Genomic DNA, 23,229 nt, shown 5'->3' with positions numbered 1-23,229 from the left:
CCACTGTCTCTCCCAATTTGAGTGAGTGGGGGTAGCTCTGCAGAGTGGCGAGAGCAAAGACTGAAAAGGTATGCAGTCACTTGACAGGTTGTGAAGATCTGGAGTGATCAAGCAAAGGTTTTTGGGAAAGAAAAAAAATCACTAGAAACACTTAAAAGTCTATTACTCATGGATAAGCACTATTTCCATTTGAATATATGTTTTTTTCAGATATTTTACTATGCAAATGTAGCTATATCTAAGAACAGAAATGAGATTATATCCTACTTACAACTTTGTAAACTGCTCTTTTATGAGCAATATCATATTACATATGTCAATCCATGACAATTAATATAAACGTACATAATAAAAATGGCAGTTAAAAAAAGGCATAGGCATTGAGGGAGGAAGTGATGAAGTTAAATCAGTACTTCAGAAGGATTAATCTGTCACTGGGTTGTAAGACGGCTAGTGGGAGGAAGGGAGGATTGATGGCAAGAACGTTAGGTATGAAAGTGTTGTAGTTCAGACCAGGGGTTCAGGGAGCCATAGCTTTTACTGTGCTGTGTGTCATTCTCATCAATGCCGACTGATGCCAGGCCTGATAAAGGACAATGCTTGAAAAGACCTAAATAAAAGACAGCAATAGCTCATCCATTCCATAAGAAACTGCATCCACTGCTCAGCCTCAGAGCCTTTGGAAAATTCCAGGCACTTGACTTTGGCAGTCATAGTGGGAAATCAATCCTTTTTTTTTCTGTTCCTCCCTTCCCCACCTTCCTGTGTAGATTGTAGAGGAAGGAATGGCATTAGGGAACATTTCTGGTAAGGCCGTAGCCGTGGAAATTAGCAAATCTCACTCGTAGTTTACCAGATTCATGATTATTTCAATCATCACCACAGACTGATGCCCTCAATGGTGCAGAAGCAGCAGGGGTTTTTGGGGGGGCGGGGGAGGAGTTGGAGGGTAGGAGTGGTGGAGATTGTTGATTGGTAGGGGATCCTTTTGTTAAGACAGTTTCTGAGGGCGCCTGGGTGGCTCAGTCAGTTAAGCGTCTGCCTTTGGCTCAGGTCATGATCCCAGGGTCCTGGGATTGAGCCCCCATCGGGCTCCCTGCTCCGTGGGAAGCCTGCTTCTCCCTCTCCCACTCCCTCTGCTTGTGTTCCCTCTCTCTCTGTCAAATTTTTAAAAAAAAAGTTTCTGATGCAGCTCTCTGTTATACCTCTACAGATGGAAAGCATGTGATGATATCCGCTGTTTATAGGTTTTCAAATCTGCATCCCAAGAGATCATTTCCCTCCTTCTCCCAGTAGATTTCCTGCAATTAGGGTACACTGTCATCAAGTAGAAGATGGTAGGAAGCAGCATGTTAGAGAGGAAAGAACACTAGCTTTGGAGCAAAGCTCATCTCTATCAGAAGCCTGGATCGCTGCTTTTGGGCCCTCTCTACTCCATTTTTACCTGAACTGCACAGTGGGGATAATAATATTCTTCTCCTCGGGGTTGTTGGGAAGTAGGGTAACATAGGTAAAACACTTCAATAGTGCCTAGTGCAGTGATTGTGTCTCTCTCTGCAAAACATTTCCCCCCTAACTCTACCTGTTCGGTGATTTTTCCGAGAGAATACAGGATGTATGGTTGCGTGCTGTCTTGGGAAAGCAGAGCCCTGGAATTACACCAGCTTTAGGAGGGGGGCCAGTGGTGGGAAACAGACTCACTGTGGTGCTGATGGCCTGGTACTCAGTACATGGCATCTGAACCCTATGGCCATACACAACACAAACCCAACCGTGCAGTTGCTTGGGGGATTCACGCCTACTGGGGCCTCAAGACAAACAGGCCTTGTGGAGAGGAGTTCAAGGGCAGGGGGACAGGCAGGAAGGCAATGAAATGGGCAGGACAGCAATTATAAGAAGCAGGATAATGTCCATGGAAAGGAGACTTGGAAGAGCAAAGCAGATCCCCAGCCTCAAGAGATGGGGGCTGTAGGAAGATGACAAGACTGAAGTCCACTTCTCAGAGCTGGACACAAAGGTGAAACCACTCTTGCAGTGACAAAATTGAGTCTGAGCCTAAACTGGCTCAAGTTCCTACCCCAAATTAGCTATGTTCTTCACAACACCAGTTCTGTAAGATATTGATAGATTGAAAAAAAAAAAAAAAGAGGAAAAAAAGAAAAAGAAAAAACAAGGCTTTCTTCGGGGTGCCTGGGTGGCTCAGTAAGTGTTTGCCTTCGGCTCAGGTCATGATCCCAGGTTCCGGGATTGAGACCCCACATCGGGCTCCTGGCTCCGTGGGACGCCTGTTCTCCCTCTCCCACACCCTGCTTGTGTTCCCTCTCTTGCTGTGTCTCTCTCTGTCAAATAAATAAATAAAATCTTAAAAAAAAAAAAAAAGGCTTTCTTGGATTAAACAAATATTAAGCAAATATTTATTTACTGTAGTATTTCTCAGTCTTTAAAATACTAACATTAATTGTAAGTCTCTAAAAGAAAGATGTAGGGGCGCCTGGGTGGCTCAGTCGGTTAAGCGGCTGCCTTTGGCTCAGGTCATAATCCCAGGGTCCTGGGATCAAGCCCCACATCGGGCTGCCTGATCGGTGGGGAGCCTGCTTCTCCCTCTCCGTCTGCCTGCCTCTCTTCCTACTTGTTCTCTCTGTCAAATAAATAAATAAAAACTTAAAAAAAAGAAAAGAAAAGAAAGATGTATACAGTGTTGCCCAAACTTACCCAAACTCTGAATCCTTTAAAGGGGAGAAAAAAGAAATATTCTAAAGAATTACTCTAATCTGAAAAAAGCAGCAGGACTAGCATGGGTCCTGGGGAATGGGGTGTGGCTCCAGCTGTGGGTTGGGTGGAGAGGAGTGTGGAAGTTGGGTGGGTGCCTCGTGATTGGTCAGGGCTGGATGAGAGCAACAGAGCCCGAACATCTGGCAAGAGCTATAAATGACAAATTGTAAAAAACTGAAATAAAGATTAAGCCATACCATTTTCTTTGCCTTCTTAAAAAATGAAAACATTCCAAGGCAGCTGGGTGGCTCAGTCAGTTAAGCATCTGACTTCGGCTCAGGTCATGATCTTGGGGTCTTGGGGTGGAACCCTGCATGGGGTTCCGTGCTCAGCGGGGAATCTGCTTGAGATTCTCTCCCTCTGCCCCTCCACCGCACTCATGCTCACTCTCTCTCTCAAATAAATAAATAAAAATCTTTAAAAAAAAACATGGCTCTTCATGAAACAGCATGTTATAAAACAGTATGCTAAGTTAGTCTAAATATAAATCAAAAAAGTCTGGAAGAGTCTGAATCAAAATGTTCATGGGGAAAAAATTTTTTTTTGCATGCTATGGTTTGTTATCTTTTTTTACTGAACTGTATTTTCCATTTTATATAATAAATGTCCTTCTTCCATAATTAATTTGTAAAAATCACTTTATTAAAGGAACCAATCATAAGCAATTAGGAAATCGAACAAAACTTTTTGTGCAAATTTTTGAAAGGTTAGAATTTAATTTGCAACTTTGGTGATATTATTTTATTACTTGTTATTTTTTTTCCATTTAAGCTAACCCTGGTTAGCTTGATTCATTTGAATGGACCTCTTTTAGAAAGAAACTTGTATCTTTTTCCTAGGGCTGCTATAATGAAGTATCAGAATCTGGGTGGCGTAAAACAACAGAAATATAGTCATTCTCAGTTCTGGAGGCTAAAGACCAAAATCAAGGCATTACAGGAATACGCTCTCTCTGCTGGCTCTAGGGAGGAATCTTTCCTGGGCTCTTCCTAGCTTCTGGTGGCTCTGGCAGTCATTGGCTTATAGCTGCATCACTCCCATCTCTATCTCCATTATCACATGGACTTCTTCTTCCCTGTATATCTGTGCGTCTTCCTCTCTTCTTATGAGGACACCAGTCCTTGGATTTAGGGTCCACAATCATCCAAAATGACCTCATCTTTCTAACTACATCTACAAAGACCCGTTTCCAAATAAGGTCACATTCTGAGTTTCTATCTGGATGGATGTCAATTTTGGGGGACACTATTCAATTTACTATAGAAATAATGTAGTCCACAAACCCTTCGAAGTATAAATTAGCACATTTTGGAGGGCCTCTTTGAGCCTATCAGTGTTTTAATTATAACCTCTGTGGTAAGCAATCCTAATTACATGACTCTCCTATAGAACCGTGTTGACAAGGTCCCTAGGGATGTTCACAGCAACATTTTTTGTAATAGTGACAAACTGGAACAACCTAAATGTCCATCAACTGGGGACTGGATAGCTAAATTATCATACATCCATGCCATGTATACTGTATAGACTTTAAAGGGAGGGAAAACTGAATGGGAGGAAATTGAGAGGGAGACAAACCATGAGAGACTCTGGACTCTAGGCACCAAACTGAGGGTTACAGAAGGGAGGGGGGGTAGGGGGATGGGGTAATTGGGTGATGGGTATTAAGGAGGGCACATGTTGTGTGTGTTGAGCATTGGATGTTATACGCACTAATGAATCACTGAACACGACATCAAAAACTAATGATGTACTATATGCTGGCTGATTGAACATAATAATTAAAAAAAAAAAAGAAAAAAACTGAGCAGCAGCTATGGAAGACATCCAAGATAAAGTAAAAAAACAAAATTAAGTGCACAGTGTTTAATGTGCTTCCATTTATACAATAAGCTCCTACAAATTAGACAACCCTACATTTATGTTTATGTTTTAAGGGATGACTTTATCTTTCTTTTTTTTTTTTAAAGATCTTATTTATTTGAGACAGAGAGAACGAGAGAGCACATGAGAGGGGGGGAGGGTCAGAGGGAGAAGCAGACCCCCCCGCCGAGCAGGGAGCCCGATGCGGGACTCGATCACGGGACTCCGGGATCATGACCTGAGCCGAAGGCAGTCGCTTAACCAACTGAGCCACCCAGGCGCCCAGGGATGACTTTGTCTTTCAAGTACTTACTGTTCGCCTTCAATTTTTCTGAATCGCACTTCACCCATGTATTAGTCTGCTCAGGCTGCCATAACAAAATACTGTAGATTGGGTGGCTTAGACAACAGAAATTTATTTCCTCACAGTTTTGGAGGCTGCGAAGTCTGAGATCAAGGTGCTTGTTGATTCAGTTACTGATGAGAGCTCTCTTCTGGGCTTTAGGACAGCCACCTTCTCACTGTGTCCTCACTGGTGGAGTTAGATAGTGAGCTCTTTTGTGTCTCCTTTGAAGGACAGTAATCCTATTATGAAAGCCCCACCTTCATGACCTCATCTAACCCTAATTACCTCCCAAGGCCCGAACTCCAAATATAATCACATTGGGGATTAGGGCTTCAACATATAAATACTGGGGGAACACATCAGTCCACAACAATCTTCCTTCCAAAAAATTCAGGCCATAAAGCAATGCTTATACCTGAACCAGTTGAGGCTTTTAAAAATTAGCACATAGCGGGGGGCACCTGGGTGGCTCAGTCAGTTGGGTGTCTGACAGGTCATGATCTCAGTGTCCTGAGATCAAGCCTGGCGCTCAGTGTGGAGTCTGCTTGTCCTTCTCTCTCTCCCTCTGCTCCTCGAGGCCCTGCCCCACTCGCTGGCGCTCTCTCTCTGGAATAAATAAATAAAATCTTTAAAAAAAATAGCACATAGGGGTGCCTGGGTGGCTCAGTCGTTAAGCTTCTGCCTTCGGCTCAGGTCATGATCCCAGGGTCCTGGGATCGAGCCCCTCATCGGGCTCCCTGCTCTGCAGGAAGCCTGCTTCTCTCTCTCCCCTCCCCCTACTTGTGTTCCCTCTCTCACTCTGTCTCTCTCTGTCAAATAAATGAAACCTTGAAAAAATAAAAAATAAAAAAAAATTAAAAAATAGCACATAGGAAAAAGTACCATAAAGGACCTGGATTGGTCATTCAGATACTTGATATAGAGATAGTTTAGCTCACTTCCAAGATAGCTGAAATTAATCATCAGTATGAATCCAGAGTAACCAAGCTTGAAGAAACATGCTAGGCCATCAGCAATGTATCATTATGACTCATGCTATGGTTGTCATTCTTATCCTTTAATAAGATCTGTGGGAATGGCAATCCTCCCAGTTTCCTAAGCAAGTGTTGGAGGGATGTGCTATAATGGGAACTTGTTAAAATGTGAATTGCACAACAGCTCTCCTGAAATGAAAAAAAGGTAATTGCTAAGGAAGAATGGTATTACTAACCAACATTTTCTTCCAGCACTGTCTAGTTCATGTCACTGCTGACAGGGGCATTTCATGACACTGCAGAGCCATAAACCAGAAATTTTTAAAAAAAGTAATCCACATAGAAATGATGCAGAAATCCAGCAAGAACTTGGAAGGTAATATCTTATTAAAAAAAAAAAAAAAAAGACACAAACTTGTTTTTTCACTGAAGGGGTTTGAAATTTCAAACAGACAAAATGGAGGGAAAAAGTTTCCTCTTGTTAAGACTCTTACTAACACAGAACAAATTGCATCTTGAATAAAGTAGTGTAAGGTGGCCCTTTTCAGAAGGCAGTGATGATACTAGAATCAAATAACACAAATAACTGGGGATTTGCAATGGAAATTGATCTCCGGATAGTGAGTTTGAGCCCCACGTTGGGCATAGAGCCTACTTAAATTTTTTTAAAAAGTAAATAAATAAAATTTCCTTTTTCAAGTTTCAATCCAAATGCAACGGCTCAGAAAACGGCATGAAGTATTAGAAATAGTCAGCTTCTTAGACCCCTGCAGTGGTGGGGGTGAGATTCAAAAACAAAGACAAAAATTGTGTAGATGGCCCAAATATAAAAGTCAGATGAGGCAACTCACATGACCTATGGAATCATGGTGTGCCTTCTCAGTTTCTTTAATTAAAATCATATTTGCTCAAAAGCACAAAGGGAAGTTTAACATTTATTTTTACAAGTTGAGTATTTCCATTACTGTCTAGTTCAAGTTTAGTCCAGTGGCAGGCATGCAAGGAGGCTGCCCCAAACTGCAGATTGTTTGCTAAGATTACTTTGTGTAAGTTCAAACCTTTTAGAGCAGCAAAATACTCTGGGTCAGTGGTTCTTAGTTCTTGCTGCACAGTAGATGCCCATGTTCTATCCTAAGCAAATGAATTAGAATCTCTGGAGTGTGACCCAGCTATCAATTAGTATTTTTAAAGAGCTTCCAAGGTAATTCTCCTGTGAATCCAGGACAGAGAACAATTATGCTTTGAGGTTTGGAAACACGTCATGTTATATTACTGACATTTATACTTTTTCTAAATCCAAAAGTGGTCCCTGCACAATGCAGAGAACTAGGAAAAATATGGGAAAGCACAATTTTTTTTTTTAAAGATTTTATTTATTTGACAGAGAGAGAGACAGCCAGAGAGGGAACACAAGCAGGGGGAATGGGAGAGGGAGAAGCAGGCTTCCCGCAGAGCAGGGAGCCTTATGCGGGGCTCGATCCCAGGACCCTGGGATCATGACCTGAGCTGAAGGCAGACGCCTAACGACTGAGCCACCCAGGTGCCCCAGGAAAGCACAATTAAAAAAAAAATTATCTGAAATCCCATTACTCCTTTATGTGTTTATCATTTTTTTCTATGAATATATATGAGAGTAATATGCAAAATGTTTTTAAAAATATATTTTAGAATTAGAAGGTAACTTTAGAAGTCATTTAGTAGAAGTCTCTTATTTTATAGATGAAGAAATTAAGGCCAAGAGTTCCTAACTCAAAGTGATACAGGTAGTTCATTTGGAGTCAGGATTAGAATCTAGGTTTACCTTGATTTTTCTTGAAAAACATAATTTGTAAAAAACAAAAAAACAACTTGAATCCTCGAGTTTAATTTCAACTTGAAACTCCATTTTTATAAAGGATCTATTATTTCTTATGATATTCTAATACCTTACAAAAAAAACAAAACCAAGCAGAGCTTTTCAAGGACTACCTTCATCTTTCTCCTGAAAAATTCTAGCATGCTTGGAAGAAAGTTGCCCTCATTGTATTCTATGGAACACTGACTCCATAGGAAATGTATAGGTGTGATAAGGGAAAATGAAAGGGGGGGAGCTTCTCATTTACGTGAATGGGAAGCAGAATTAAAGAAGGTTCTTTATTGAATCATTTCTCATGGTTTTAATGTTATACTAATCCCACTGAGAATCTCTAAGGTGTGTGGGCAGAAGAGCATCTGTAGTTTTTCTCAAATGTGTTTGACCTTGGAATCCTTCTTCAGTTCAGTTCCAATTTTCACCTCCGTCTTCATGTTCTTTGGAACATGTTTTAGCAAACAACACTCTGAGGACTCCTAGGATAAAGGAAAAATGACCTGCACTAACCTGAGGCCAAAGCAACCTTGATTTGGGTTATGGTTGAAACATTTTTGTAGTAAGTGGGGGAGTACTTTAAAAGGGAAGGAATATATGATTTGAATGACTGACAACCTTTTCAAAAGTGTTCCTTTACAATTTATTTAAGAAGCAGAACAATAGCTTGAACATCAAAAAAATGGCATGAAAACCATTAATTGGATATAACATATAACATTCTAAAATGTATTCTCTTCTAGTTTTTACATTTTTTCACATAAATGTAATTATAGTATATTCAGTTCTGTATTATATTTACTTTCAATTAATTTACTCACATTCACTAAACATTCAATACATTATGTTCTAGGCAGTGGAATCAAATATAATTAACATGTAGTTCCTAACATCAAGGAATTTAGGGCAGAGTGCAATGAGAGGAGGTAGATACGTGCTCAGAGGACGTCAACAAACACAAACGCAATGTGGTTAAGTACTGCAGATTTCACTGGGACAAAGATTGACCAATAGGGTCAAGACCCTTGTGAAGTCTGAGATCAACCTCAAAGTTTCATCAGAGACAACAGATAAAGGCAGAAAAGTAGAAAGAAGCAGGAAAGCAATCCATAATTTCCGTCTTCCTATGATCAGATAAATAAACATTTTAGAATGAACTGGAAGGGGAAAAGCCTTTTCCATTACTGCCTTATTCAAACAGTCTGCTATGAACACAAAATATCTTTCAAATCAGGAAACAAAGTGGGGGTGGAAACTTCAGCAGCTCCAGATCACCATCATCTTCAAGGGTCCAAACTCTTTAATTGGCCCTTTTCAACCTTACCTCCCAACCACACTCTCACAGCACTCCTCTTCCCTCACCGCCCCCCCCGACCATATCAGATAACTTGGGGTCAAAGGAATAAGGGTTTGAAAATACAGTACTATTTTCAAAGCACCAATTTAAAAGTATTATAAATGCTGGTGAAATGCAAAGAGGTGTGATTTTGCTAGCGGGCATTTAAAATTCCTTTAAAATGTGCATAGGCTTTGATCCAGCAACTGCACTTCTAGGAATTTAACTTAAGGAAATAAGAAAAGATATACTGTTTATAAACACTTTATAAAAGGAGGAAAAAACGAGAAACAAATACCCAATAACACGTTATATAATTATATAGATACACAACTCAATACAAAATCCGATCACTAGTGTACCTTTTAAAAAAAAGTATTTTATTTATTTGTTTGTTTGTTTGTTTGAGAGCGTGCGTGAGCGACAGAACACGAGCGGGGGATGGGGAGGGGCAGAGGGAGAGGGAGCAGCAGACTCCCCACTGAGCAGGGAGCCCATCCCAGGACTTCAGATCAAGACCTATGCGGAAAGGCAGAGGCTTAACCAACTGAGCCACCCAGGCGCCCCACTAGTATGCTTTTTAAAATAATAATAATAAAAAAACCATGCATAGGTGGCGGGCACTCCATTTAACCTCACAAGCCTTGAAAACAGATAAACTTCTACATATGAAGAGGCTGAAGCACTAAATATTTAACGTGTCCAAAGTCACACAATTAAGTAAAGAAGCCACGATTCAAAAGGAGGCCATCTGAATCTCAAACCCATGAGCCCTCCCACGTCCACACTGCTTCCTAGTTTTGGGACAGAATGGGCACTGAACTATTTACCTCGCAGGATTAATGTGACTTAAATAATAAACACAAAGCTCCTGGGACATGGCAGACATTCTGTACTCGGAAGCTACTAAATAACTTGCTCAAGATCACACACCACCCGTAGTAAAACCAGGTTTAAAGGAGATTTGAATCTTGTGTTCAGGGGGGCGCGCAGGAGCTCAAGAAGGTGTCCCTGGCTTCAATTCCTAACCCAGAGCGAGTATGGACTTGCCCTCTGTCCCGCAAGCGCACCTCAGAGGTCAGGGAACACACAACAGGAATCTCCAAAAAGGAGGAAGCGAAGTACGGTCGGATTTTCGCTGCACCCAGCTTCTCCAGCTCCAAGTACTCTCTGGCTCATCCTCCGCTCGCCAATTTCCGGGGTGGAAGTGACGTCTGTGCTACGCGCCGCCGGAAGCGGGCTTGCAGAGTAGGAGCAAGAGGCAGCGTGTGCCCGTGGGCCTGGGTCCGGCCCCGCTTCAGAGTAAGGAGCTTCGCAGCCTTGGTAGGCGGCCGTGGCCATGACGGCACAGGGGAGCCTGGTGGCCAACCGAGGCCGGCGCTTCAAGTGGGCCATTGAGCTGAGCGGGCCTGGAGGAGGCAGCAGGTGAGGAGCCCGGGCGAAGCTCGGTAACAAGAGTCTTCACCCCAGAATTGCCGCGGAGGAATAGGCCCTGATCTCTCAGGTACAACTCTCTGAAAATGATGGGTGGCACAAAGACGGCTCCCGGGGAGCCGGCGGCTTCTCTACGGTGGACGTGTCTCATGTTCAAAAGATGCTTATTTCATTCCTCACAATAGACAAAAGTCTGACGAACCCACGAGAGGGCTTGGTCTAATCTGGGTAGATTAGATAAAGATCTGAGGATCTTTGTTCCAATGATTAGAGCAGGAACGTGGGATATGAAGTGTGGGAGGCTGCAGCCTTATGTTTCTTGGTTTGGTTCTTTAGGAGCCGAAGTGACCGGGGCGGTGGCCAGGGAGACTCGCTGTACCCTGTCGGTTACTTGGACAAGCAAGTGCCTGATACCAGCGTGCAAGAGACAGACCGGATCCTGGTGGAGAAGGTGCAGAGCTATAGGTGTCACAGTAGTTCCTAGGCCAGTCCTGACCTACATATCCGCCGTCCTCTCCCGAGCAGCATATGAATATCCTACTGTGGGAGTCTTATCCCTAATATTGGTAAACTGCTTGAGATTAATTTAAGTAGTAAAAGTGCTTAATAGTTAGAAAAATAAAATATGTTTGAACATGTAAGGAGGTAGGTTGGAAATTATCCTTCGGTACCGGTGCCTAATGGTTGAAGTCATTCTTTTACCCTAGTTCCCTTACAACCACACAACCAATGTGTCAGGATATTCTTTTGGTTTTATCTTCAAAACAGATTTAAATTTTTGCTACTCATCACTACTTCTTCTTACCTTACCTCTCATTCTAGTCTGAGCGATTTCATCTCCTGCCACTTTCCCCTTTGTTCTTCATTCCACTCTAGTCAGAATGGCCTCCTTGCTGCTCCTTGAAAATAGCAGGCAGGCTTCCATCCCGGGCTTTTTGTACATGTTCTTTCCCTCTTCCTGGAATACTCTTCCCCCAGATAACCTGTATGACTTGCTCTGTCATTTCCCTTAGGTCTCTCGGATATTACCTTCTTAGAGAAACCTACTCAGGGCACTCCCTATCCTGTTTTCTTACTTTATTTCTCCATATCATTCATATACATGATATGATTATTACCTGTCTTTTTACTCTCGTAATGTCCAGGAAAGCGGATTTTGTGTCCCAAGTGCCTAGAACAGTAGCTGGCATTTTCTTTCCTCTTAGCCTTAATATTGTTCAATACTAAATGATCTTTATTTCATGAAATGCAGTGATTTTTACATGAAAATGACAGCTGGTATCAGTGCTTTTCTTGATAAGTATATCATTTTTCATCTTGGTACATCAAATTGTAATATGAACAATAACATGAAAGTATTATTAAAATGGCCTGATTTTGAAGGTAGATGATTATACTTACTTTAGAACAGTTCTGTTGTATGGTTTGATCTTTAAAGTCCCAGATAAATGATCTTTTATGTAAGTGACACACCAGGGAATTGCTTACAAATATGTCCATTTATTCTTTTAACATGAGTAAGCTCAAATGGATAGTGATATATTCTTCTAATATTGCTAGATTTACTTTGTTAATATTTTGTTTAGTAGGATTTTTGCATTTAGGTTCAGGAGTGATATTGATCTATAAACTTTACTCATAATGTCCTTGTCAGGTTTTGGTATTTATGGGGCCCCATGTAATGAATGTTCATTTTTTATTTTCTGAAAGAATTTGTATAAGATTGGCTTTATTTTTTCCTTAAATGTTTAGAATTTGCCAAGAGAAACCATCTGTGCTTAATTACAGATTCAGTTTCTTAAACAGTTTTATGACTAAATTTTCAATTTATTATGCTATTAGGTTTTTCTTCTAGGAATTTATCCATTTCCCCAAATTTGTAATATGATCACTTTTTTTTTTTTTTTTAAGATTTTATTTGACAGAGAGAGAGACAGTGAGAGCAGGAACACAAGCAGAGGGAAGTGGGAGAGGGAGAAGCAGGCCTCCTGCTGAGCAGGGAACCTGATGCGAGGCTCGATCCCAGGACTCTGGGATCATGACCTGAGCCGAAGGCAGACGCTTAACGACTGAGCCACCCAGGTGCCCCTGTAATATGATCACTTTAAGATTTTATTTATTTGAGAGAGAGAGAGATGATGAGCAGGGGGAGGAGGAGAGGGAGAAGATGGCTCCCCGCTGAGCAGGGAACCTGAGGCGGGACTCTATCCCTGGACCCTGGGATCATGACCTGAGCCAAAGGCAGACGCTTAACCAACTGAGCCACCCAGGCGCCCATATGATCATTTTAATACACTGCCAGAACTATAGAGTTGTCCCTCTTTTATTCCCAATGTTGAATATTTCTCTTTTTCCTTCATCAGGCTCACCAGTATTGATGTTATTAACCTTTAAAAGAAAACACCTTTAGGGCGCCTGGGTGGCTCAGTTGGTTAAAGTGACTGCCTTCAGCTCAGGTCATGATCCTGGAGTCCCAGGATTGAGTCCCGCATCGGGCTCCCTGCTCAGCGGGGAGTCTGCTTCTCCCTCTGACCCTCCCCCCTCTCATGTGCTCTCTCTCTTTCTCTCTCTCTCAAATAAATAAAATCTTTAAAAAAAAAAAAAACCTTTAGCCTTGTTGATTTAAAGAAAAATTTATTAATTTCTTTTCTCATTTTTCCTTTTCATTTCCTTGGGTTTAATCTATTTCTTTTTCTAACTTATTAAAATAGATGCTGAGAATGACATGGATGGAGCTAGAGGGTATAATGCTAAGTGAAATACATCAGAGAAAGACAAATACCGTATGATTTCACTCATATATGAAATTTAAGAAACAAATGAGCAAAGGGGGAAAAAAGAGGGGAGGGCAAACCAAGAAACAGACTCTTAACCATAGAGAACAAACTGATGGTTACCAGACAGGAGATGGGTGGGGGGATGGGTGAAAGAGGCGATAAGGATTAAGGAGGGCACTTGTGATGAGCTTGTATGGAAGTGTTGAGTCATTATATTGTACCACCTGAAACTAATATTACACTGTATGTTAACTGGAATTAAAACTTAAAAAGATTGTAAAAAAAGAAATAATGCTTACTTTTTTTTTTATAAGATTTTATTTATTTGACAGAGAGAGCGATCACAAGTAGGCAGACAGGCAGGCAGAGGCGGAGGGAGAAGCAGGCTCCCCGCTGAGCAGGGAGCCTGATGCGGGGCTCTATCTTAGGACGCTGGGATCAGGACCTGAGCTGAAGGCAGATGCCTAACCGACTGAGCCACCCAGGTGCCCCAAATGCTTACTTTATTTTTAGTCTTCTAAATATGTATTATAAATTTTTCAGTGCTCTGTGTCCCACAAGGATAATATGTGGCATTTTTGTTATTGTTATCAGTTAACAATATTTCTGTTTTCCATTGTAATTTCTTTTATTTATGGATTATTTAGAATGCATTTAATTCCAATATATAGGGAATTTTTAGTTTTCTTTTTGTTACTGATTTCTAGCTTAATTGCATCATAAGCAAAGAACATGCTTTGTATGATTTGGGTTCTTTGAGAGTTGACACTTTCTTCAAGGCTCAGCAAGTGGTCAGCTTTTGTAAGTGTCCCATGTGTGTTTGAAAAGAATGAATTCTCCAAATGTTGGGTGCAGTGTTCTATATATGTCAGTTAATAATGTCATTTAGATCTTAATATCTTGATTTGTCAGCTTGTTCTTTTAGTTATTGAGGTGTGCTAATCTCCCACCCTATGGATTTACCTATTTCAGTTGTAGATGGGGCAATGAGAGATGCAGAAGTACAAGAACAAAAGTAGGGAAGTCTTTTTTTCTTTAGCCAAATCATGGGGAAAAATGGTATCTGGAAAACCAGTAGGAAAAAACATAACGAATGGTGAGGATGCCTTATTTTTAGAAGAGCAAGCTTCCTGTGGCAACATGGAGAAGGGCAGACAGACGTGGTGGAACTGAGGAGTCAGCTCAGTCAGCAGCACAGAATTGGGAATTGACTTTAACATCAGTGACCCGATAAATGTGGGACTGAGGATAGATATCATAGGTTAAAATTGTGTTTGTTTTAGCGCTGCTGGGACATTGCCTTGGGTCCCCTCAAGCAGATTCCCATGAACCTCTTCATCATGTACATGGCAGGCAATACGATCTCCATCTTCCCTACTATGATGGTGTGTATGATGGCTTGGCGGCCCATTCAGGCACTTATGGCCATTTCAGCCAGTAAGTATTCTTGATACAACAACCCTTCCTTAAGTTTTAAGAATTAAAGACAAATATTAGTGAAACCCATGAAAATCTTTAGTACTGCTCTTGGCTAGTGGCCAGGGGGAGGGTGTGCAGGGTGGTGATGGTAGAGGTGGTGGCGTGGAGGAGGGAAATGGAGCTTATCATGGCTTTTTGTTCACTTTTAATGGTCCTATTTGCTATTTTACTTTGGGTCTCTCTATATTATTTTAAAATATGGCCTGATTCATATTAAAAAAAAAAGTTGTTTTGGGTTTGACACTTTTTGTTACCCCAACAGCTTTCAAGATGCTAGAAAGTTCAAGCCAGAAGTTTCTTCAGGGTTTGGTGTATCTCATTGGAAACCTCATGGGTTTGGCATTGGCTGTTTATAAGTGCCAGTCAATGGGACTGTTGCCTACACATGCATCAGACTGGTTAGCCTTCATTGAGCCCCCTGAGGTAAGCAAAGGAAAAGTTAAATTTGGGGCAGTTGTAATGTAAATAGCAGACCCATTTGATGGTGGGGGATTTGAGTTGGTACTAGAGCTTATTTGTTAAGAAATAAGATCCCTTGGGAGTTTGGAAGTTGTTACTTTTTTAAGGATAAAGCTAAGTAGAGCCTGTGATTAAATAAAGAACTTGATTCTATAAGTTAGTTCAACACCAATTCACCAATCACCTATTTACCTTGTTTCAGAGGATGGAGTTTAGTGGTGGAGGATTGCTTCTGTGAAGAGGAGAAAGAAGCACCCGGTGCCTGTGTATCGGGATCTCATTTACAACCTTCTTTTGTGCCCAGTGGCTCCTTCTCAGCATACTAATTCTTAAAGTTATCACTCATGCTGAACAGAACCAAAGCTCTCTTTACTCCATGGTAAGGAGACGAATCCCAGAAAGACAATGTACGTATCACTCCAAACACACAAAGAAACTATACCACAACCCTTGAATGAAAATAATGTAGAAAACTTTATTTATGTTTCCAGTACAGAGCAAAACAACAAATAAAACTGTAACTCTATGTAAACAAAATGGTTGCTGCTAAATCAAGAACCACAGCAGCATCTCCTTTCAATAAATTAAATGGTTGAGAACAATGCTTAAAAAAAAAGTTGCACAAGTTTCCCTTAACTCTATTTTCCTTAATGTTTCACTTCTATTTAACACAAGCTGGAACATAAAAATTCTGTTGGAGACACTGGAAGATGTGAGAAACTAATGCTGGATTCAGATTATACATGATGAAAAGAAAAATAAACCAGACAAAAAGAGTACATAAATATGCTTACAGTGTAATTGCTACTTTAACATCCACAATAATGGATTTTTAACACATTTAGGGGGAGTGAGGATTGGCGGGCTAGTTGGGGCCACAGGAATCTGAGGCAAAGGAAGATACACGGTAATGATCTTTCCCCTGCCAAGAGGAACCGGGCCCCTGCTGAGCAGATGCTGCAATTCAAACCTCAGCTTTTAAGATAGCTTTACAAGGCAGAAGGCCAGCAGCTGGAGAAGGTATATTGTCATAGTCTGCCCTGGTAAATCTTAGCTAAGACTTAAAAGCTGGATCTTATTCAGAAGGCAGGAAGAGGTCTTTCCTTTCTCTTCCTTCTTGAAACACAAAAGCCCTTCCCCTAAGGTGCATTCTCTCTCGCCAAGTTTTCAGTATTGCTTTATTTGCAGTGATTAGAAGAGACAAGACACTTCACAGACGAACAACATAAGCAACACATGGACGTGAAATGCTCTAGACAGAGATGAGTTTAAATCTGGCCTAATAACCATTTTCCCACGTAATGGTGATTTTATGTTTTAGGGGCTGAAGTAGTGGCTGTATTAATAGCCACTCACTCCCTTATCCCTTTAAAAGATTCTTACAGAGCTCCAACCACAAAAAGCTCTTCTAAAACCTTGTTTTCTGCCCATATTTTTTCTATATGGAAAAAAAATATATGTATCAACCACTTTGGCCAGAGGATGTGTGTAAATGTAGAGGAATTCCTGGGCAGGCTGACCTTTAAAGCACGGGGGCTTCAATATCTTGGTCCTAGAGAACCTGTTCCACTACTGTGGACTCAACTAAACAACAGAGTATTATAATGGAAATTTTAACAGTGCTTCTACCCTCTGCAGGAAGGAGCAGGAACTTAAAGATCATGTTTGTTTTGCTACCCTGACTGGGTCTTGAGGTTGAAAAAAGAGCAAAGGGAACAAAATACTCAGTTTCTTAAGCCATACTGAAGAAAAGGTTTTCTCTGTCCATAAAAATCAAATGAATAATCTGCTGGGACCTAGGTTTGCTTGCTCCATATCCTATTGGGTGATCAAAGAAGAGTGGCAGTATTTATCATTAAAAAAGTGATTGAAGAGCAGTCATGAATACAGGCAAAACAGTTTTTCTAAATACTTATCCTATAAAAGAAAGGACCATTTCACATATTTGCAATTACCACTCAAGGTAGTTTCCCTATGCTTGAAAGCTAGGTGTTTTATGACCAGTAAATTAAAATGACCAGTAAATGTTTTATGACCAGCAAATAAAAAGCTAAGCTTGTACAAGTACTTCCTTGACACACTGAGAGCTTTCTGAAAACAACTGGAATAGCAGAGGACTGTTGGCTTGGATAATCTTGGTTCAGAGCCAAGTTCCTGCAGTCACAATGAAGAATAAAATTGATAAAAACGCTCATACTCCGGACATTTAGATGAGTTGAGTGCCTCAAGTCTTGGCTATGGCTTTGGAAATGAGTGCACAGGTTTCTTAGTGAAAAATAAGTTTCTTGAATCAGGTCAATGCCAATCGTATGCCACTTTAGTGAAGCAGGTAGGGAGAGTAGCAGCAACTCAATCTTTGGCACTATGGAAGGAGTATGGCTCTAGAACTTCGAATTCCATTGCTGGATTCCCCCTTTAAAAGATAGTTCAAAGCTTTTAGGGAAGGATTTTAGCCAGTCTTCCTAGTTTATTCCTATGATTTTGGACCTGTGCCTAGTAACCCAGAGGGCATAAAAGAAAGGAGAGGCGAAACTACTGGTCAATGTGCATCATCATCTAGATTTCTTGGACAACAGCTTGCTTGTTTTGACCATGTCGCACATGGTAACCACAGACTGTTTCAGTAGATCTTAATTTGGAGTTAGGGTACCCTAATTTGGCCATTTGAAAAGAACCTGAAAGAAATTCTTTTTACTCCACCTTTAAAAAAACAATTTCCAGGATAACAATGCGTGTATTACAATCTTAACCACAGACTGGGTTTTGAGAACCAGCTGACATATAAACCGACATAGTATGTGTACTGGAACCTGGTATTTGGGGGGAATCTTGTGTTGGAGGAAGAAGTAGAGGCTGTAGCCATGTTTCAGTTTTTGTATAGTACCCTAATATAAAAGAGAGTCCTGGAGAACAATGGAAACATTAAAGAAAATTAGCTAAAAAAGATTTTCATCTTGGTTTGCCACAGGTTATCTCCACAAGGATGTTAGGTCCCCACATACTCGGCCATGCATTCTTTAGTATGATGAAGCTGTGTCTCTGGCTGTTACCCCCATGGTGTCATCATTGGACCATGACTTCTGAGACTCCCCTTTAATGTTGGACATGTACTTTTTGTCTTCTTGAATTTCTAGCATCCCTTTTGCCAACTCATTTTAATGGTTTAGCCTGTTAATTCTAATTTGCCTTCAACTAGTACAGACATGGCTTTTAGGACTTGACCAGTGTTCTGATGTTGAGGAAATATCTGCTTCTTCTGTAAGGACAGCAGATCATATGATAGCAAAGAGCAGAACTACGTGTACTTTTTTGCACAAGTACTCGAGGTTCAGCTTGTCAAGAGTTCAGTGTGATGTGTACAGAACCCAGGCCTCTACTTGATGGGAGTAGTAGTAAAGAGCTGGCACTTCCATGGAGAATGGAAGCCTTTTAGGAAAGGTGAGGCCAAGCAGAGTCTTCAGGAGTAGATTATGAATAAATGGTGATTACTTCACTGCCACCACCCCGGACAAGGAGGACTCGCTCTAGTCCCTCGGTGAGCACTTCTAGGAACTCCATGTCTTCCGAATTTGTCAAGGAGACAAATGAGGAGAAGAACACACTTTATAACCTGACATGATAATCGAGGTTTATCTGACTGCAAAGCTACAAAATTAACATACTTGTTTTCATTATTATATATACTCAGAGTTGGAGACGTCTGAACTCTGGATTTAATTTAACCCTGTGAAATAATCCAGGGATCTAATTCCTTTGCATATATAATACAAGACCTTCATTTGTTAGACTTTTTTCTAAATGTAACTTTACAAATGGGGGAAACTCACAAGTAATGTGTTTGTACCACAGCAAAATAAGCCAAAAAAGAAGAAAAGGCCACAACAGGGCAGCTTATAAGACTGCTCGAGAGAACCCAAGTAATTTCTAAGTGAAGCTGCTCAAATCAGATTTTTCTGCCAGTTTTTTTTTTTTTTTTCTTAATCTCTTCTCCTTAATGGTACTGATGGGAATGGGCCAGTCTATACCATTGCATTCTTGAAGGGGTCCCATTAAAAAAATCCTGTGATCAGGGTATGAGGAAAAACCCTTATCTTTTTTTTCCCCTCAGAGGAGATTTCACTTAAACTGCTTCTCCCCTAACTACATCCACAAGAAAGACGCTTTGCAAAGTGGGTGGAGCCTGAGAAAAGGAGAAAGGATGTGGGTATTGCGTCTCTAGGACTGTTTCAGAAAGGATTCTATACTGTGAATATTAGAAGTCATGTTGCAAATTTACCACCTAAAAAGTCTCTTTAGGGTTCAGAGAGAACATATATACCCAGCTCCCCCAAAGGAGATCAATCTCACTGCTGTGTAAGAATCCTTGCCTAAGACTTTTAACAGCCTTTCCTCCTTGAGAAGGAAATATGGGCACAGACAATGACTTTTAAGGTTACCTAGTGGTCTTATCTAAGAAACAGGCTAAGACTTTCCCTACTGGTAGCTCCATTCTTGGAAAGGATACAGTTTTCATCACCCTCAGGGTTTCGGGGTGGCCCTGGCATATTCAACAAAACCAGCTTTGCTTCGTGGGACTTGTTAACTATAACCTCATTGAGTTTCACTGCCGTATGCATCCGCCTCACATTGGAATGGTCTCTGGACGGGTGGAAGGGAGAAAGAGAGGTGGTTAAGGCAAAGAGAAAGCTAGGCATATAGTCAACTTTAAAAACCTTGAGATACAGAACTTTTTTGCTTTGACTATGAATAATGTAGTGAACAAATGATTTCCTTATACTAATATCCTGGGTTTTCTCATTCTACATTTGCTTGTTTTATTCCAGGAACACAGTATGGTGAGAAAGAAGGGTGGTTAGCTTATGCACAATGTTAACTGGTAGCTGATATGCACAGGCAAATAACAGAGATGGCTGGATTTGGGGTGAAATGAAGAACAGACCTCATCCTGTGTATCCAGGCAAAGTCACATGTGTGCCACTGACTAGGATACCATATTACATGATAAGCTTGTGAGTTGGAAAACTTACGGACGCATGTTAAGCAGGTCCTGGAATCCTTCCATCGACTTAGCCTTTTGTCCCCGGGATGCCATGTACTTGTCTTTTGTCCAAGTCATGTGCACCTTCTCCTGATAGGTTTCTGTCTCTTCATCCTCATCAGAGCCAATGCTGGTCAATCGCAGCATTGAGTTCCGGTCTTTCACCAACTGTGCCTGAGAAGGGCCCAACATAGCTATGACCTCTGTACCCAATTCCCTCTCACGCTTCAGCTTCAATTATTTTCAAATAATAATGTGGTTATAGTGAAAGAACTGATAAAGGGAGAAGGAAAGAATGTGTCATTCTATGAGAACAATATAGTATCATCCCTCTCAGGGACAGACTAGCATTCAATGAATACAGGAAGGTCTCACCTCTCTGTCCCTCTCTGTTTTGGACAGTCGCATGTGCCGGAGCATCTGGGACCTCTGCTCCATCATCAGGGTGCGCTCATAAGTATAAGCAGATATGTCACTGTCATGCTGCCGTAGATAACACAGAGTGGGCAATAAGCACAAAGGAGAAAGAAGGATGAACCATACACTTTCATGTCCACTCACTAAATTAAGCCAGAGAAAGTATCACAATATCAACCTAAGTTTCACTCCTACGTTCTTCAGTTACTGAGCTATATAATATTATGGACTGTAGAGCAAATCTAGAAGCCCTGAGAGTCTTTTCCATAATCCAACCATTACATATATGTTTCCTTGAAACAAAATACAAACTCTAGTCTTTTTTTTTTTTTAAGACTGCTAGGTTATTATTAAAAAAAAGCACTGTGTGTGATTTTAACATGCATATATGAATTAAAACTTGATAAAACCATATTAAGCAGACAATCTGGTAGAAATATAAAGGCTGTATAACAAAAGAGCAAAAATAAAATCCACCGAATACACAACACATTCATATTCTACTTATCTAGATCAATATATTAGGGCTTTGTTGGAACTAAGGGATTAATCCACATTTGCAGCTGAACAATTTCCCAAACCAAAAAAAGTTCTAGGAAGACAGGATAGGAAGTGGGGGAAGGGTGGTCTGTTTGATCTCAAACTCCGCTTTCTCACCATCTCTACCACTTCCACCTCGGCCTCGATGCGTAGGTGGTAGAGGAAGGTAGCCAGGTCCTTCTTCATCTGAATACTGTTGTCTTCTAGTTGGGCTACTGTGAAGATCCGAATGCTACATTTTCGCCACACCTGAGAAAGTACCATACATACATGGAAAGTGAGATGCAAGAAGGCCAAAAAAAAAAAAAAAAAAAAAAGAGTTATTCCTCAAACACAAGACATTTTTTGCTTTGGACAGTCTTGCTATAGTATCAGGATATTTGTTGTTCTTAGCTTCTAACTTGATATACTATTGTACGAAGGCAAAAGCTTAACTAAAGTTAAGAAGTTCTTAATTTCCTAACAAGAAGAAAACTGGCAAAAGGGGATATATATACATTAAGAGGGTACTGTATTCAGATAGCATATTGATGCCTCATGCAGACTCTAATATTTATTATTTTAAAGTTCAGTTTAACTAGTCTTACCAAAGGATGAGCATACCTATGTATAAGATACCCACACACCCAAACATAGGTTTCCAGCATTTGAGAGACTTTAGTCTTTTTTTTTTTTTTTTTTTAAATGGACGTGTCACTTCTTAATGTTTTTCCAAGAGCTCATATGGAACTTTATTAACTTGCTGAATTTCACTTAGAGATAGGTAGGTATCAACTAGAAAGAAAACTACTTCTCATACGGTTGAAAGTAGGATCATGGGAAAGCTAAGAAAAATCCCCAACTCTTCTGATCCTAAGCCCCAACACTATAATCAAAGAGGAAGCATCTGTCTAGTGAACCAGGACGATATCAAGGGAGAAAGACTTTTTTCAAAAGGTATCTAAAATACCTTGTGCTGTTTAAGTAGGAATGGTAATAACATGAGCATCCCCCCATCATGCACAATCCACCACACATCAATGTTGCCCTCAGAAAACTGCTCCACATTGCTGGGAAAGAAGGAGATGTTTTTAGCCACCAGCAGGGCCAGATGGGCAGCAGTTGTCACTCGAACTGTGCCTAGGGAGAAAACAGAATCAGGATAAACAGAGAAGACTCCTGAGGCTTGCCTTGCTTCCCACCATGTCAGGAAAGCAAGGGTAATGCGTTTTTTTTTACATTTCTTTAAGCAAGGTATTCTGTTTACATAGTGGGTTATACCTCATCAAGTAACAACAATCATTAAGAAAAATCTGAATAACAGAATTAGATTCAGAACCATGATTTATATTACTAGATATATGCTGATCACTACATTTCTAAGGGGGGGGTTATGTGAATTCTGGAGATTTTGATGAAAGACCATCCTTCCAATTCCTGTGAGAACATCAATGAGGCAGATCACAAATGAAAATAGGGCAATTTCAGAGATAATTCCTAGCATAATACTCGACAGAGATAAACAATTCATGAACATAATATAAAGCTGGAGGGGGTGAGGAGAATAGGATTATTACTGTTAGAAGTTACTTAGGTGCCCTTATGGGACTATGCTTCCGCAATGGCACGGTCTCTACTTTAGGCTATGGGGTAGGGTTAAGGCAACAGAGGTTTAACTGTAATCCCTATTTGGGCCCTCAGGATAAAATGAAAAGTGTTCTGTACCGATAAAAGTCTTCCACGCTCGAGCATCTTCACTCTGGCGCCAGCCATTAGGCCATCCCATCACCACCGTGTTGTGCTTCATGCCCCCAAGGCCACATGACTGGATGAGGTGGGAAATGCCCTCCCTCAGCTTGGCTGCCACCACCAGCTGGCAGAACCCCTTCACCTTCTCTGCCTCCATTAGATGCTTTATGGTCTGAAAAAGAGAACCTCAATGCTGAATTGCTTCACCCTGAACCTTTTA

At 40.8% G+C, this 23,229-nt stretch overlaps 2 protein-coding genes across 4 annotated transcripts in view; one reads left to right on the top strand and one right to left on the bottom strand.

The window, feature by feature from the left end:
* The first annotated feature begins 10,356 nt into the window (after nucleotides 1-10,356).
* EMC4 (ER membrane protein complex subunit 4) lies at nucleotides 10,357-16,065 on the top strand. Of its 2 annotated transcripts, none has more exons than XM_034994398.1 (5): nucleotides 10,357-10,562; nucleotides 10,908-11,022; nucleotides 14,632-14,785; nucleotides 15,090-15,250; nucleotides 15,489-16,065. In XM_034994398.1, exons 1-5 carry the CDS (start codon nucleotides 10,477-10,479, stop codon nucleotides 15,522-15,524), a joined length of 552 nt encoding a protein of 183 aa, XP_034850289.1. In that variant the 5' UTR covers nucleotides 10,357-10,476; the 3' UTR covers nucleotides 15,525-16,065. The 2 variants fall into 2 exon arrangements, with proteins under 2 accessions (XP_034850289.1, XP_034850290.1); XM_034994399.1 differs by having other exon boundaries at nucleotides 10,552-10,641.
* Nucleotides 16,066-16,732: 667 nt separating this feature from the next.
* Nucleotides 16,733-23,229, bottom strand: part of SLC12A6 (solute carrier family 12 member 6) — an 82,027-nt gene continuing 75,530 nt past the window's right edge. Inside the window, exons 19-25 of one of the 2 annotated variants that reach the window (XM_034994396.1) lie at nucleotides 22,986-23,181; nucleotides 22,231-22,400; nucleotides 21,399-21,530; nucleotides 20,700-20,807; nucleotides 20,314-20,498; nucleotides 19,791-19,924; nucleotides 16,733-18,846 (exon numbers count right to left, since the gene is read on the bottom strand). In XM_034994396.1, the coding sequence (XP_034850287.1) occupies nucleotides 18,755-18,846; nucleotides 19,791-19,924; nucleotides 20,314-20,498; nucleotides 20,700-20,807; nucleotides 21,399-21,530; nucleotides 22,231-22,400; nucleotides 22,986-23,181 (1,017 nt within the window). In that variant the 3' untranslated portion in view covers nucleotides 16,733-18,754. The remainder of the gene's footprint in view (nucleotides 18,847-19,790; nucleotides 19,925-20,313; nucleotides 20,499-20,699; nucleotides 20,808-21,398; nucleotides 21,531-22,230; nucleotides 22,401-22,985; nucleotides 23,182-23,229) is intronic. The other variant, XM_034994397.1, reaches the window with a different exon arrangement.

Source organism: Mirounga leonina, unplaced genomic scaffold (assembly GCF_011800145.1).
Source record: "Mirounga leonina isolate KUSES-001 unplaced genomic scaffold, KU_Mleo_1.0 Mir_91, whole genome shotgun sequence".
NCBI classification, from domain to species: domain Eukaryota; kingdom Metazoa; phylum Chordata; class Mammalia; order Carnivora; family Phocidae; genus Mirounga; species Mirounga leonina.
The sequence above is the reverse complement of the archived record's forward strand: the minus strand, read 5'-3'. Positions and strand labels throughout refer to the sequence as shown.

Coding starts and splice junctions, on each gene's coding strand:
- EMC4 (XM_034994398.1), top strand. CDS start 10,477: ATGACGGCACAGGGGAGCCTGGTGGCCAACCGAGGCCGGCGCTTCAAG. Junction 10,563..10,907: donor GGGCCTGGAGGAGGCAGCAG/GTGAGGAGCCCG, acceptor TTGGTTCTTTAG/GAGCCGAAGTGACCGGGGCG. Junction 14,786..15,089: donor ACTTATGGCCATTTCAGCCA/GTAAGTATTCTT, acceptor TTACCCCAACAG/CTTTCAAGATGCTAGAAAGT.